Genomic DNA, 15503 nt, shown 5'->3' with positions numbered 1-15503 from the left:
GCTTCCACTAATTGATGTACCCGCGACATATCTAAGTTGGTCGAGACGAGTGAAATATACCCTTGCCAGGAGGAGCCTGGAGGGATATCTGACAGGGGAGAACACTGAGCCGGCTGAAGGCTCTGCAGGGAGAGATGAGTGAAAGTCCACTCATATGTTGATGTACATCTGGCTTCTGAATTCTGTAGTCCAGCCAATTGCTGCCACAATGGATGGTCTTGGGAGGGTGCAGGATGTATGGGAGAAGCTGAGAAGGACCTATGATGGGGTGAGGAATAACCTGAGGGTATTCCAGATCGAGAAGGAGATCAGCACTACAGTACAGGGAGAGAGGACTGTACAGGAGTACGCCACAGAGCTGGAACGCTTGTGGCTCGATCACGATCACTTCTCGCCCCTAGCAAGCTGCAAGGACCCGGAGTGCAAGGAGCGCGAGGCCTCTTTGCAGAAGAGTACCATGTTGTTTCTCCGAGGCTTGGCTCTAGCGTATAAGCATAGGACGGTATTGCTATTAACTCAGACGAAGATCCCACCATTGGAGGAGGAAGTCTCGACCATGATAAAGAAGGAGAGCCGTATCAGGCTACATGCTGGAATTGATGGACTTACAGGGGAGAAGTCTGCACTGGTGGTATCCCACCCGAATAACACTGGATTCAGAGGAGAGACTAGACATTGCTTCAACTGCGGAGAAGTAGGGCATCTGAGACAGATGTGCCCTAAGCCACCCAGGGAAAGGGACTGGGGTGTACGTGGTCAGGCTGGAGGTCGTGGTCGTGGCCGTGGAGACAGGTGAGGTGGAAGAGGAGGCCACCGAGCAAACTTGACAGTGACAGAAAGAGAAGAAGCGGAGATAATATTCACTAATGAGGATCGGACACTCTTGGCAGCATTGAGGAGGAAGCAGAGAGCAGTAGGTGATGTGTTTGAGGGGGCATCTACTACTTTCTCTAGAGGAGACTATGCTAACTACGCCCTTCGCACACACCCAAACGAGGAAAGATCCACCGCCTGGATAATGGATTCTGGAGCATCCAGACATGTGACAGGCAATGCCAGTGAGTTCTTATCTTACACTCACTTAGCAAAAGCAGAGAGCATCCAAATCGCTGATGGTACAGCACAGGATGTGGTTGGTAAGGGTACTGTTAGTTATACAAGTTCTATAACTTTATCTAATGTTCTGCATGCTCTTTCATTCCCTGTTAGCCTGTTATCCATTAGTGTCATTATCCTCCAACTAAATTGTATTATTTCTTTTGACATCCCTAAAGTGATCTTCCAGGAGAAGGGGGCAGGGCGAAGACTTGGGACTGGGACATGGCGTAGTGGGCTGTGGTACTTGGACCGCAAAGGGATGGACTCAGCGCTGATATCTGTGGTGGACAGGACGGGAACAGGAGGAGCTAAAGTGTGTGCAGAAGATGAGTTGATGATTTATCATCAACGGATGAGACATCCGTCGTTTGACATTTTGGGAAAAATGTATCCAACCCTGTTTGAAAAAGTAAATAAACAGAAGATGCAGTGTGATGTTTGTGAGTTTGGAAAGCTTACTAGAAGCTCTTATGTTAGTTCGGATAGTAGGAGTTCTTGCAAGTTTGAAGTAATACAGTCTGATGTATGGGGACCCTGCCCAGTAAATTCTATAAATGAATGCAAGTTTTTTGTTACATTTATTGATTGCTTCTCTAGAGTCACTTAGGTATATTTTATAAAAAACAAAAGTGATGTAGTTGGCTATTTCAAATATTCTCATAAGTACATCCAGACTCAGTATTGTGCAGTAGTAAAAGTATTGAGGTCAGATAATAAAACAGAGTACACCAACAGAACACTTGAGGAGTATTTGTCAGCTCAGGAAATTCTACAACAGACTACATGCCCATACACCTCAGCTCAGAATGGGATAGCAGAGAGGAAGAACAGACATCTCCTAGAAGTTGCTAGGAGTATGATAATGGCGATGAATATCCCAAAGGTGTTGTGGGGACAAACAGTCTTGACTGCTGCTCACTTAATCAACCGGATGCCTTCGAGTGTGTTGGAGTGGAAGTCTCCTCGTGAGACACTGAAGGGAGATAACGGGGGGCCTACCATTGAAGGTATTTGGCTGTGTACTTTGTGAAGAACAACAGACCATCGGTTGGCAAGCTAGACCCTAGGCCTGTGAAGTGTATATTCGTGGGATACAATGGCACCTAGAAAGGGTATGTTTGCTGAAGTCCGGTGGAAAAAAGGTTGTTTGTCAGCATGGATGTGCGGTTTCGGGAGCTCGAGCCGTACTACACAGTGGGGGTTACCTCATCTTTTGAGGACTTGCCCGATACTGGAGGTATGAGGCGAGGGGGGGAATGGTGAGAGCTCAAGGGGGTTAATCCCAATTTCGATTCCGTACTCGAAAGAGACGGAGGATGAAAACATATGGGAGGAGGAGACAAGGGGTGTTAGGCCTACAGCTCATAGGGAGTTGCTTACATACAGTAGGAGGGGGAAGGAGCCAGAGGTAGCTACAGTAACAGTGCCAACAGTAACAGTAACAGTGCCTAGTCCCTTGTCCAACTCTGCTCCAACTCCTGAGACACCTACACCACCCTCCGCTCTAGGTAATATCATTCCTATCCCTACCCCTTTCCCCGCTCCAATGTTAGAAAGGAGGACTACTCGCAGTAATACAGGAAATCCTCCTAAGAGATATGGTTGGGATCTAGCTCATTCTGTTTCCTATTCTCACATATCCCTTTCACATAGAGCATTCATTGCATCATTAGATTTTGTTATTATACCTAACTGGCAGGATGCTAAGGACCCAAAGTGGAATGTTGCTATGCATGAGGAGCTGTGGGCTCTTGAGAAGAACCACACGTGGGAGTTAGCGACACTACCAGCAGTAAAAAGAACAGTGGGATGCAAGTGGGTGTTTACTATGAAACAGAACCCAGAAGGGAAGGTTGAACGATACAAGGTACGACTGGTGGCAAAAGGGTACATCCAGACATACGGCGTCGGCATTGACTACGATGAGACTTTTGCACCAGTGACGGAGATGAGTACTGTTCGAACGCTAATTTCTCTGGCAACAAATGGTGGATGGGAACTACACCAACTGGATGTGAAGAATGCGTTTCTTCATGGAGATCTAATGGAAGAGGTGTATATGGAGATACCACCTGGATGTGGCACAGAACAGACAGTGGGTAAGGTCTGTAGGCTGAAGAAATCTCTGTATGGACTAAAACAGTCCCCTCGAGCATGGTTTAACAGGTTCAGGAGAGCCATGGTTAGTATGGGATATAGACAGATCAATGTCGATCATACCGTATTCTTCAGAAAAAGTGGGGGTCACATCACTATGTTGACAGTGTATGTGGATGACATGATCATCACAGGGGATGATGAGAAGGAGATTGCTCAGCTCAAGATCACAGGGGATGATGAGAAGGAGATTGCTCAGCTCAAGGTAAGATTGAGCAAAGAATTCGAAGTGAAGGATCTGGGTTCAGCTCAAGGTAAGATTGAGCAAAGAATTCGAAGTGAAGGATCTGGGTCAGCTTCGATACTTTCTTGGAATAGAGATAGCTTATGGACCTAAGGGGATTGTTCTTTCTCAGAGGAAGCATGCACTGGATCTTCTTGCAGAGATGGGGATGTTGGGGTGCAAGCCTGCTGCTACACCGATTGATCAGAGTTTCAGGCTGAATGCTGAGGTAGGAGAACCTGTTGATCGTGAGAGATATCAGAGATTGGTGGACAGACTGATCTACCTAAGTCACACACGTCCAGACATCTCATTTGCGGTAAGCATGGTGAGCTGCTACATGCATGACCCGAGGTAGGGTCATATGGATGTAGTGTATCAGATACTGAGAATGAGATATCTGAAGGGTGCCCCTGGCAAAGGACTAAGATTTAGGAGGAGTGACCATATGAACATTGAGGGCTACTATGACTCAGATTTTGCTAGCTGCGGAGATGATCGGAGGTCTACCTCAGGATATTACATATTTGTAGGAAGCAACTTAGTCTCCTGAAAAAGCAATAAGCAATCTGTGGTGGCAAGATCAATAGCTGAAGCAGAGTACAGAGCCATGACCTTAGGGGTTGCGGGGTTGAAGTGGCTGAAAAACATGCTGGTGGAGCTGAACCTTGACCAATGGGTCAAGATGAGTTTGTGGTGCGTCAACAAGTCAGCTATCAGCATCGCTAACAACCTAGTTCAGCATGACAAAACTAAGCACATCGAAATTGATAGATTTTTCATTAAGGAGAAGCTGAACAGTGGGTTACTGGAATTAGGCCATGTTCCAACTAAGGAGCAGGCTGCAGACTGCTTGACTAAAGGGCTTAACTCAGTAGATCTAGCTAGAGGGTGTGACAAGATGAGCTTAATAGATATCTTTCGCTCATCTTGAGGAGGAGTGTTGAAAAGATAATGTAATTAAGGAATATTAGAGGGGTTTTGTGTAAATGTGGGTGTAAGGCTATATAAGCCAAGCCATTCTATCAATGAAGAGATCTGAAAAACCCTAATTCATTCTTCATCATGGCCGAATAAAAAAAAGTGGATTCTTATCCTCATTTAGTGAACATTGGATTCTACTATCTTTTTCGTAGAAACTTACCCCTGCATTTATGAACTGAGTGTATTTTCGCAGTAAAATCCTTTTCTTAGTCTGTTAAATCCGGATCATGTAGCTTCAGCTGAAGTTGAACTTGAGCTGCATCCAACTTCAATTTTGCCCTTGTGACCTGTTCACTTAGATAGCAAAATGCCTGACTTTGAACTCCTTCAAAACTCAGGTCTGAAGAGTTCAGGTTTAGACACCACGTGCATCTTAGTACCTCTAAAAGCGCTCTTCCATGTACTATCAACTAAAGACAAAAGCCTCTCATGAGAAGTATTCTGTTTGATCTATAAATCCTAGATATTTTAGATTCGATAGGTTTTTTCCACCTTCCTTACTTTGAAATTTGCTCATTTTTCAGTCTCATCGACTAATATATTGTCAAATGTCAATATAAATATAGATCCCAGTACTCTTCCTCTTCAATATGTCTAGTCAACTAGTTCATAACTAATGCAAATAGATAAGAGCTCCAAGTTGAGTATTGAGTATGTCTAGTAAACTGATTCATAGATTACAACGTGCACATGCACAAATGTAAACGCTGCAGCGATCACATACTACATAAATTGCAATGTCATGTGTGTGTCTATTAGGTTACTTAGACACAGGTGATGGACTGTCCTTTACAATATTACCAAAAGTTAGCTCCCTAATTCCCCTTTAATAATCTAATGATGACCGGGACGCATAGTTTATAAAATACTGAGGTGCTATATTTGTCCCTGATAAGATTTGAAAACGAAGACAACTTTTATCGTTTATAAAATTTGAAATTCAATAACTAAATGATCATCCAAACCAATACTTAAAAGATAAATCACATCTAAAATTTAAATTAAAAACCTAGCAAATTGATCTACTTAACTGTGTCGAATCAATAAATTCATATTGCTTTTCATAACAAATACTCCACATAATCCAATAGAGCAAAGTATTAATGTGCCCGAAACTTAACACATATATAGGGCTATCATGAGATGGGAATGTGACACACTGAATCCTCTTTTACTTTGCCTTCGATGGACAGGTGCAGACGGTGAAAGTTGATACCAGTATGTAACATATAATAGACATTTGAATCTGGAGTGCTTTTTGTTGGAATCAACAAAAGTTCAGTCAGATGAGTGATGAATGAATAATGGATCTAATGGAAGTTGGATGATAGTGAATGAACTTTGTTCACTTCTAGTCTAACAGTGAACATTATAGCATAATGACTGAGATTCACGACACCTAACTGAGTGAACTGGGGTCTACTCGTTTCTCATCATGAATACACAGGTTATGGTCTTTGCTCATCAGTACATCCACAGAGGGGTATAACACCGAACAGCGAGAGATGTGGTCCAAGTTCTTTTTTTATTGGTATAGCCATGTATGGTTATGACATTGATCTGAGAGGGAGTTTGGTATTTGCTAGTGCCAGTGTGTTGCCTAGAAGGTTTACCATATAGAAATCAGTTGCAAGTCTTTACTAGTCGGTGTCACGAGTGAGGGAGATTTTTAGGCCAAGGTGGACATTGAACCAATTCCTTGTGTTTCTTCTCTTAATGTATAGTTTTGAAGACCATCAAGTGGGTTTTCAGCTCCGTTCTTCGTAAAGGTTCTAGATCTGGGTTCATGACTGGCTGACAAGTTTGTGAGTATCATCATTTGCATAAACTATTGCAACCTACTTATGTTATTCTTTTCAGATTTGGGTCCGTACTATATTTGTGTAATTGTTGTTAGTTTTTTATGATTATCTTTTTTAACCTCCTTTTCATGATTTTGGGTCTTCTCCTTTCATGAAGCTAATACGTATTTCCTTCCCCCTCCAAGGTCTGCGTTTATGACTGAAGGGAGGGTAACATTCTATTGACTTGGTAGCACAAAATGATCTTCCCTTGTTAAAAGTTATACTGACACTTTAGAGAATTGAATATTTAACCTCAGTATTTTCAGATCTGTGGAGCTAAACAGATCTGATTTTTGTCCATATGAGATTATTAGTCATTGTGATGTATTCTATTAACGTGGTACTGCATAATGGATATAGATGCTTTCTATCCATCAAAAATCTTTGTGAATAGTATTAATTTTGGGTTTTGAGAACTATACGAGCCTATTGAAATATTTGAAACAACCAAAACTGGGATCCGGTTAGTACTTCCTGTAAAACCCAGGAATAAAAGTAGATATTTGGACAGCTAGACAGTATTATACTAAGGATTCCCTTGGACCAGATGTAGGGACTTCAAATTTTTGGAACATTCTATGTTCCAAGGTAAAAGGAGGCATCATTTTCACTAATATTTTGTCAGACTAAGCAAGATTGAGCTAGCAAAAGAAACTAGTTGATTGTAAAGCAATCCTAAACAAAAGTAATTTTTCCTAGGAATTTCTTGACGACAAACATGTACACAATACTAATTCAGAAACATACTTAGATCATAAATCGATTCGTTGTGCCAGATTATTCAAGAAACTAATTCGTTGCACTAGAAAATTCAAGAAACTGTCTTATATCACTCAATTTAAGTAGAAATAATCTAACCTCATTTGTTCATGGAAGCATCTTTGAGCCTCAGATGCTTGGCTTTCTTCTCCTCCTCTTCACGAGCTCTCTTCTTGTGCTTCTTAATACAGGAAACATCGTGATGATCTGTAATTTCAGATGTTCTCCGGATCTCTTCACTGCATCTCGTACAACGGAATGTCATCATCAAGCACACGATCTCCTCTCCTTGGTCGAAGCGATGGACGATTTAGTGGGGGTACGATTGTCAATGGTTTGGCTGTTGGGTAGGTTGACAGGATCGGGTCTTTTGAGAGTTGCGCCCATCCTTTTGGGATCTCTTCCAACCTAGCACAAAAAACGATGGCTGACCCCAAAAGGATGGACGCGACTCTCAAAAGACCCGATCCTGTCAACCTACCCAACGGCCAAACCATTGACCAATAAAATCGTCCATCGCTTCGACCAAGGAGAGGAGATCGTGTGCTTGATCATGACATTCCGTTGTTCGAGATGCAGTGAAGAGATCTGGAGAACATCCGAGATCACAGATCATCACGATGATTCCTGTATTAAGAAGCACAAGAAGAGAGCTCGTGAAGAGGAGGAGAAGAAAGCCAAGCATCTTCCAAATTAAAGTTACTCCCCGGACGGAAGTGGAGGAAGTACTGCTACTTCACTTGCCTCGGCCATGTGAGAGACGAGAAAATAATCTTCCGATCACTACTTGAACTGTAGTGAAATATCTAGGCTTCATTAGCAAAACTCGCTTCAAGGCGAGCTCGAGCATCTTCCAAATTAAAGTTACTCCCAGGACGAAACCTGCTTCCCAAGATACAAAGTCGGGTCACTCCCACCAACACTTTATCCCTTTATTCAACAGCTTGAGCAAGACTTCGCAATAAAACATTACTATTTTGATCGCGAGCAAGAAGAACTTCAGGATCCACACCAATCTTGCCTTGAGATCGACCAACTACAGCAGCTGCATTAAGTTGTCTCTGAACAAGAGATATCTGTTGTGAGAATTGAGACTCACGAGTTCTCAACTGATGCATCCAACCAATAACCTTTTCACAGCCCTTAACTAAAAGCTGCTTAGTCCTTCTCTCAACAGAAACTGGTTGAGCTGCTCGAGTTTGTGAATCCACTCCAACTCAAGCAACATCAGGTCGATACATAGACATCCCACCATCAATGAATCCACGGTCGTGGACTTGTTCTAGCAATTCATCAGTTGCAACATTTGATGGAGCACAAACAAGCATTCTAGGCTTAGGTGATAGTCTTGGGAGAGTGCAGAAAAGATTTTGGTCCATACTCAGCAATACTTTATCAACTGAACGTACACTGATGCTCTTGGAACTGCACTCACTAGATTGTTTGTAAGTGCATTGGTCATACCTGCAGCTGTATGCATTGCAGCCAACTGAATTGCTTCCAACTGCAGACCGTTAAAAGTCCTCTTAAGGTGATCTATAAAACTGGGAGTATAGCATTCTGGCATTGCAGGAGGCTGCTCTTCATGCTTGGGGAAGTGCTTTCGACTGGGCTTCAACGTAGCATTTTGCATCTGTGTTGTCAAACAATGCATCACTATTTAATACTAGATAGGCAATGAAGTTGAAAGGTCTGTAGATTAAGAAAATGATCCAGACCTGCAAGATAAGACGGCAAAATGCATGCAAGGCAACATATTCACGTTGAGTAGTTGCCAGAGATCCAAGCACAGTAACGTACCAGACACTCTTTGGCTGGAACTTCCTCAGGATATGATTGTTTTCCCCTTTGCTGAAAAAGGGCAGACAAATGTGAGAATCAAACTAGTGATCATTGAATAGACAGTTGCACATAAACATGAAAAGTTGGTTTTAATAATTTGAGTACACGTTTCATCGGTAAATGGGAGTCTTTGCTTAATATGACATTAGCACATGCATTTTATTCATACTTCAGAGGCAAAAAGAACAAAGAAGACCAGAACAGGAAGAGAAACATGTACGTGACATTAGATTTTTTAAAAAAAAAGAGGAACTTTCATTTAAAAAAAAAACTCAAAAGTGCATGCAGCATATTCCCTTCCTTGGTGCTTCCCCTACAAAATGAAGTTCTTTGTCCATTAAAACCCATGTTTACGAGCATTGTTTTAAATATCGGCCGATAATCGATATTATCGGCCGAGTTATCAGATTTGGGAGCTCTCCGATAAAATAACTTGGATTTTTAATCGGTTATCGTTTTTGGCAAGTTATCAGGGAGTTATCGGTGTTATCGGTACTTATCGACCGATAAGTAAGGTTTTTTTATCGGGATTATCAGCCGATAAGTAAGGATATGCAATCGAATGGTTTCATCGTGCAGTGAAGATGCAAGTTTTGCTTTCTACAATTGGATAGTGATTCTAAACATGATGATTTACATTTTGGTATGTTTATATTTCATTAAGTATGGTTAGATTACATTTTTAGTTATTATATTATATATATACACCATCCAGTATATCACTCCGATAAATACTACTTATCTCCGATATATCCTCGATTTCCGCTATCCGATAAGGATTTTGGCAGTTCGATAAATCCCCGAGAACCGATATTTAAAACCTTGTTTACGAGTACCGATGTTTCACAGTTTGCTCGAAACTAACAACACAGAAAGCTTCGCATGAATTCAAGCTATAAGGTCACCAGCAGATATATTGGAATTTCACAATTAGGATTTAGGAGAAGATAAGTTGCATCTGGCGGATGGGTTTGCTTCCTGCTTAACAGTCTTGAACATTTTAATAAGTTTCAGGAGACATCTATTTTGCTATATGTGACATGCAAGTTCAAATGCGACGAAAATAACCATAAATCAAGAACAACCTGCCTAACCATAAAGAGAAATTAAAGGTGGGATCAATGTAACTGTTTGTTTTATAATTTAACAAAAATGGTAAGTGTAGCTTTATATATTACCTACTAGAATCATATGAATCCCCAACATGGAAAAGAAGCATTGCTCCAATAGGATCACGAGAGCCGGTGGGTATACGACGCCCTAACAGTACCGGAAATTTGACCCAAAATATCATGGGGGTAAACCTTTAACTAGATCTGGCTGCATTATGTGTATAGTTAGAGATGATCAATGGTAAAGTCAATCTGAATACATAGGGGTCTAGCAGAGCCATTTGAAGCCTCACTTAATCTGACAATTTGCCATCGTCAGTGGGAGCCCCAAAAGTATATAACTGCTTTATAGATTTAATTTTATTGCACTTGGGCTATAGTTTACAAACAGATTATAACTCAAGTGGATTACAATCTAGAATTGCCTACCATGCCCAACTCTCGCCTGTCAACAGCATTAGAGTTAGAGCCACATGAAAATTAGCTACGAAGTACTATTAATGAACTTACGATGTAAGTAGCTCATACAAGATCATCATAAGATCTTTGAGGCCATGTACTTTGCATGATATTAAAGATTGTCAAAATGCCCAGTCTTTTGAACCTTTAACTATGTAGACAAAATGATTGGGCCTCTAGTTTGATGTCTTGAGCCAAATTTTAAATCATAAATAATTTGAAAATAAAAAAAATGTCAAGTCAAAGCCATATATAAAGTCTGTTCCTTCCGAATTTTGATGATATAAAATGACAAAGAGATAAGGTTTAGAGCATGCTTATAACTTAGCACTGATTTATTCCATTGAGTTCCATAATACAAACTTTGTAACATGGCCCACGAGAGGCTAAAAGCGTATCAAATATGAAATATTTCAAATAAGAGAGATAACTAATAAAAACTATTACAATTTACAATAGGCTGATCAACTATACTTCATACTTTGTCAAACAAGGGGCTAAAACTTGTATGACTTAGAGAAATGATCTGTTCTTTAGCTAGATAAGCATCAAATATTGCTGGTAAACATGTCACACACGTCTTACTCTAGTCCTTAACTCCTGAGACGTTTATGTTAGTTTGTGTCTCATTAGTCATTAACAATGTTCTCAATTACATAAACATGTAAAGTGAAGAGATGTATCTACAAAACAAGGCTTCTCTAAGTATTTGATTAAAATGGCTGTAGAACTGTGCTTTGCCTTTGCAGTTTTAAGTGATGAGTAATTAGATGAGAAACATAACAGTAAGAGGACAATAGTATCCAGCAACTAGATGAGAAACACAACAGTGAAAAAACAATAAGATCTGGTGAGAGTTACTGCATGCAATGCAGCATACTGCTAAAGTAACGGAAGTACAGGCATATCCTTCGCAAAAATGATTATCACAATTATTAATATAATTTACAGTCAACGCCTATCACGCATTGCCGGTTAGTCTTTAACCGAAAAAAGACAAAAACCCGCGCCTAACAAGCGTTGCTGGTTAGTTTTTCATCGCGAAAGAGACACCAGAATTCATTCTGGGGAATTTTATCTCTACTCCTAATAGAGATAAGTCTGTGCCTAAAATGCGCTGCTGGTTAATCTTTCACTGCGAAAAAAACACCAGAATTCATTCTGGGGGACTTTACCTTGATCCCTAAATAGAGGTAAGTCTGCATCTGACACATGCTGTCGGGTAGCCTATTCCCGTAACAATGGCGAAGCCTACGTATTCAATATCGTAGCACTAAGAAAGTTAATTATTTTAGCACAATGTTACATGTGGAACAGATTTAGACAATCCACATGCTAGCCCGACTCAAACGGTAGTTGGTTTAGGCTTATCAAATCCGTTGAGGGGTTGCTAAAAATCCTATGAATGTTCACAGACCTATTAGCTGAATGGATGTCAGCCGAGACTTGAAACGGACGAGCTAAAAACAAGTCTCAAAGACTTAGTTAAAATGCACGAAGGCCGCCTCCGCGTCTCAAGACACAACATCGAGGTCAGACACGCATTGCAAAAATACAACGCTGAGGTCAAATCCTGCGTTCCAAATACAAAACGCCAAGGGTAGACATGCGTTGCAAAACCAAAACGCAAAGGTCGATCCTACGTTCCAAATTCAAAATGCAAGAGTGGGACCCGCGTCTCAAGTTCAAAACGCAAAGATCCACCCTCGCGATCCAGAAACAGAATTATGACGCACACCCTCATACGGGTCCTATTCAGCAAATTTCTGCAACCAACTCCAAGATGCCTTCGAAGCGGGTGCAGAGAATAACTCCTTTGTGACAAGGAATCAACAGCTCCAAGAATCAGAGTTGAGATTCAAAGTATTCCAAAAATTTATCTCAGTCAACCGCGAACTTTTAAAAACTTTGGAAGGGGTTCTGTAGGCTGTCTAAAAATTACAGAAGATAGTTGATCCCCATAAAACACCGATGATGCAAGTTATAATTTGACGGCTTCCAGAATGCTATAACTTGAAGACTTTCACATAGATCGATGAAGGTTATAATTTGACAACATTCACAACAGCCGATGAAAGCTCTTAGCCTCTTATTCAACAGCCTTCACAATCGACATCGAGGGTTACAATCTGACGACTCTCATATTTTTAAGGAGCCAAGACGAAGATTACAAGATGATGATCTTTACAACGCTCTAGCAAAAGAGACTACAAATTGACGGTCTCTTCAACTCAAGACGCAGAGCTTGTGGCTGCGTTCCAAGAGCAAAACGCAGAGTTAGGACTAGCCTTACATTCTAGATTCAAAACGAAGTGCGACTACTGTGTTTTCAGCCCAAATGCAGTCCCAACTCTGTGTTCAAGCCCAAAACGTCATCTTGGGCGTTTGACTCATTCAAATATGAGCTGGAACGGTTTCAAAACCGCTTCCACTTAATAGGGGCGGTTACACCCCATGATCTCCCATTAAGGAGAGATTTAAGGGGCGGTTGCACCCCTAAAAAACCCTATAAATAGGAGGGATCTTGGCTGGCTTTGAGGATCGGGCTTTGGAGGCATTCGTCATTGGAGATCGTCTTCAACCTTGGCAACCTTGGCAACAGAAGGTTTGGAGCTTTGGCCCTTGGCTAATAACCGATTACTCGGTTCAAATCAACTCTTTCATAAGAGTTATAACTCGTCCAGAGTTCTCGAACTTGATAAGAGTTTTTCATACTTGCCACGCAAGTTTTCCTCAACGTCAAATCGAGAGGAGTCAACATTGTTCCACGAGGTGAAGTGTCCGGATCGTCAACAGGAAATGCTTGCCATAAAACTTATCAGCTGATTGCTAAGGGATATTACCTTATAGATCATACAATTAAGCTCATGCAACCAAGAAATGATTTTCTAAATTCATCAGATTAAGAAAGAGTCTGGGTGAAAGGAAGATTATATACGGTTCATGAGCACAAATATTTTCAACGCATAATCATTGCATCATATATCGGATTTTATCTACATACAAGTAAAGTGCACGTGCATTGCACGTGGACATACTTGTTTAATGCTAAATTTAAAATGTGCATCGTAAAATGATGAAGTGAATTGATGGAAAACTCTCGATTCATGCGTTTAAGATAGTTTAGATTTTATTAATATTCATGAAACCTAAATAAAGGATGTAATGAGAAATTTGTGCGTTAGGACCCTTAGGTAATTAGATTGGCCAACAGCTACAAGAACCTGAATGTGTAGGTTAATGAGACATAGAAGCTAAGTTTCCCATTCTAATCCAAGTTGAGTTTCGGTTGAACTTTTATTTTGTAATTGTATGAATTTGGCTTAATAGGTGTTATGTGAGTGAAAGAAAATGTATGAGCTAATTTATACTCAAGATATGAAAGAGATGTTATATAAAGGAAAAATGAAAAGTGTTGTTTGTTAGTTAATTGGGTTCATAGTTTATGTATTGATCCAAACTGAATTTTAAAAGCCTAGACACTACATCTTATTATTATAATTATTTGATTAATTTTATCCTATACTATTGTGTGACTGACTAGCAGGAAATTTATAGTCTTGCGCTGAAATTTTTGACTCATTAGCAGTTGGTGCTAAAAGAACACAAATCGATGAAAAATGAGGAACACCATTGTCTAATTCTACGTCAGATAGTCCCCACAAATTTCTGGTCCTCCTATGGCTTAAACCTTGATGTCCCTCCAATCTACTCGTTTCAAATTTTTAGATAGGAAAGCAGGTTGCAAAGCCCCGCAACAAGCGATTAAGGACCTGGAAAATGAAATTTGACACTCTAAAATTCTAAATATAGATTTAAGCATTTGTATGTAACATTAGATTATAAACTATTGATGATAATTATATTCTTGACCAAATATTTTGGGAGAGATTAGGAGGTGCATTTAATAAAGAGTTATGGATAAGGATTAATTACAAATAATGGTATAATTGTGAATTATCAAAATTTGAAATGGTAAAATAGGAAATCAAAAGTTTTGACATGGCTATTCTCATTTATAAGTATAGATTTTGCAATGAATATGTAAGTATGAATAAGTGTCATCAGTCATCAGGGTTTAAAAAAGTTCTGCAATGGCAGCCACAAAAAGTTTCAATGCATATCCAGCAAAACTTTGTGGGTACTTTTCTCCCTCTTATATTCTGCAGAGAATATATATATACATATCAACAGGCATGATCAAGATAGTCCATATGCTAAGACAATACACCCTTATCAAGTTCCAAACAAATAAGTATGTACTATCAAATGAAACGTAGAATTACTCGAGGGGGAAAATGAAGGGACGATGGAGAGAAAAATTGAACCTGTAATCACTGAATGTAATATTGAGATGAGCAAATTGATCTTAAGAAAATGATCAATTATGTGAATTGAAAAACAAATATTTAGGCCCATCATTGACTATCTTACGTTATTCTTTACACACATTGGCCAGTTAATTGGACATCAAAACTATCTGTACCAACGATATCAAAGAAATATAGAAGAGAATAGCCTATCTGCTCAACGAATGGATGGTATCAAAGAGTTATATTCAGTAGATGAGAAAATTACAATGAGCCAAATATAAGATGAACGAAAAGATTGGTCCAAAGAAGACAACATAAAAGGAAAGGAAAACTCTCGCTAAAAGACCTATACAAACCACAAAGGAAATTGCCAACAGCTAGATGAGCAATGCCTTATGATCTCACATATAAATCGAACAAAAGATCCTATAAGTTTAACCTCTTAGGGGGTTATTCATGGGGTAATTTTGGGGATAATGGGCTAATTTTTGAAACAACATTTTTTGATGTTATTTGGGGTAATTGGGTTTGGTGTATATTTGATGGTGTTATTGGTTTATTGGGATAATTGTGGGATAAATACCCCATTTCACCCAAAATTACCCTAACTATATAAACACTCCACAGCCCCCACCCTCAAAATTTACCCAAAATTGTGAGCTGGAACAAATGGGGGTAATCTTGCCCTCTTCTTCCATCGCGTAGACGTTGT

The 15503-nt window shown here is 40.1% G+C and overlaps 1 protein-coding gene across 3 annotated transcripts in view; it reads right to left on the bottom strand.

Annotated features, from left to right (window-relative positions):
- The window catches only part of LOC109845492, a 21892-nt gene that overhangs the window by 3179 nt on the left and 3210 nt on the right, over positions 1-15503 (bottom strand). For 2 of the 3 annotated variants that reach the window (XM_020414743.1, XM_020414744.1), the window contains exons 4-5: positions 8784-8916; positions 7840-8698 (exon numbers count right to left, since the gene is read on the bottom strand). In XM_020414743.1, the coding sequence (XP_020270332.1) occupies positions 8447-8698; positions 8784-8916 (385 nt within the window). In that variant the 3' untranslated portion in view covers positions 7840-8446. Of the gene's footprint in view, positions 1-7839; positions 8699-8783; positions 8917-15503 lie in introns of those variants that run through there. The other variant, XM_020414745.1, reaches the window with a different exon arrangement.

The sequence above is a fragment of the Asparagus officinalis genome, chromosome 6 (genome assembly GCF_001876935.1).
Source record: "Asparagus officinalis chromosome 6, Aspof.V1, whole genome shotgun sequence".
Taxonomy (NCBI): Eukaryota; Viridiplantae; Streptophyta; class Magnoliopsida; order Asparagales; family Asparagaceae; genus Asparagus; species Asparagus officinalis.
This window is presented reverse-complemented; position numbering and strand designations above follow the sequence as displayed.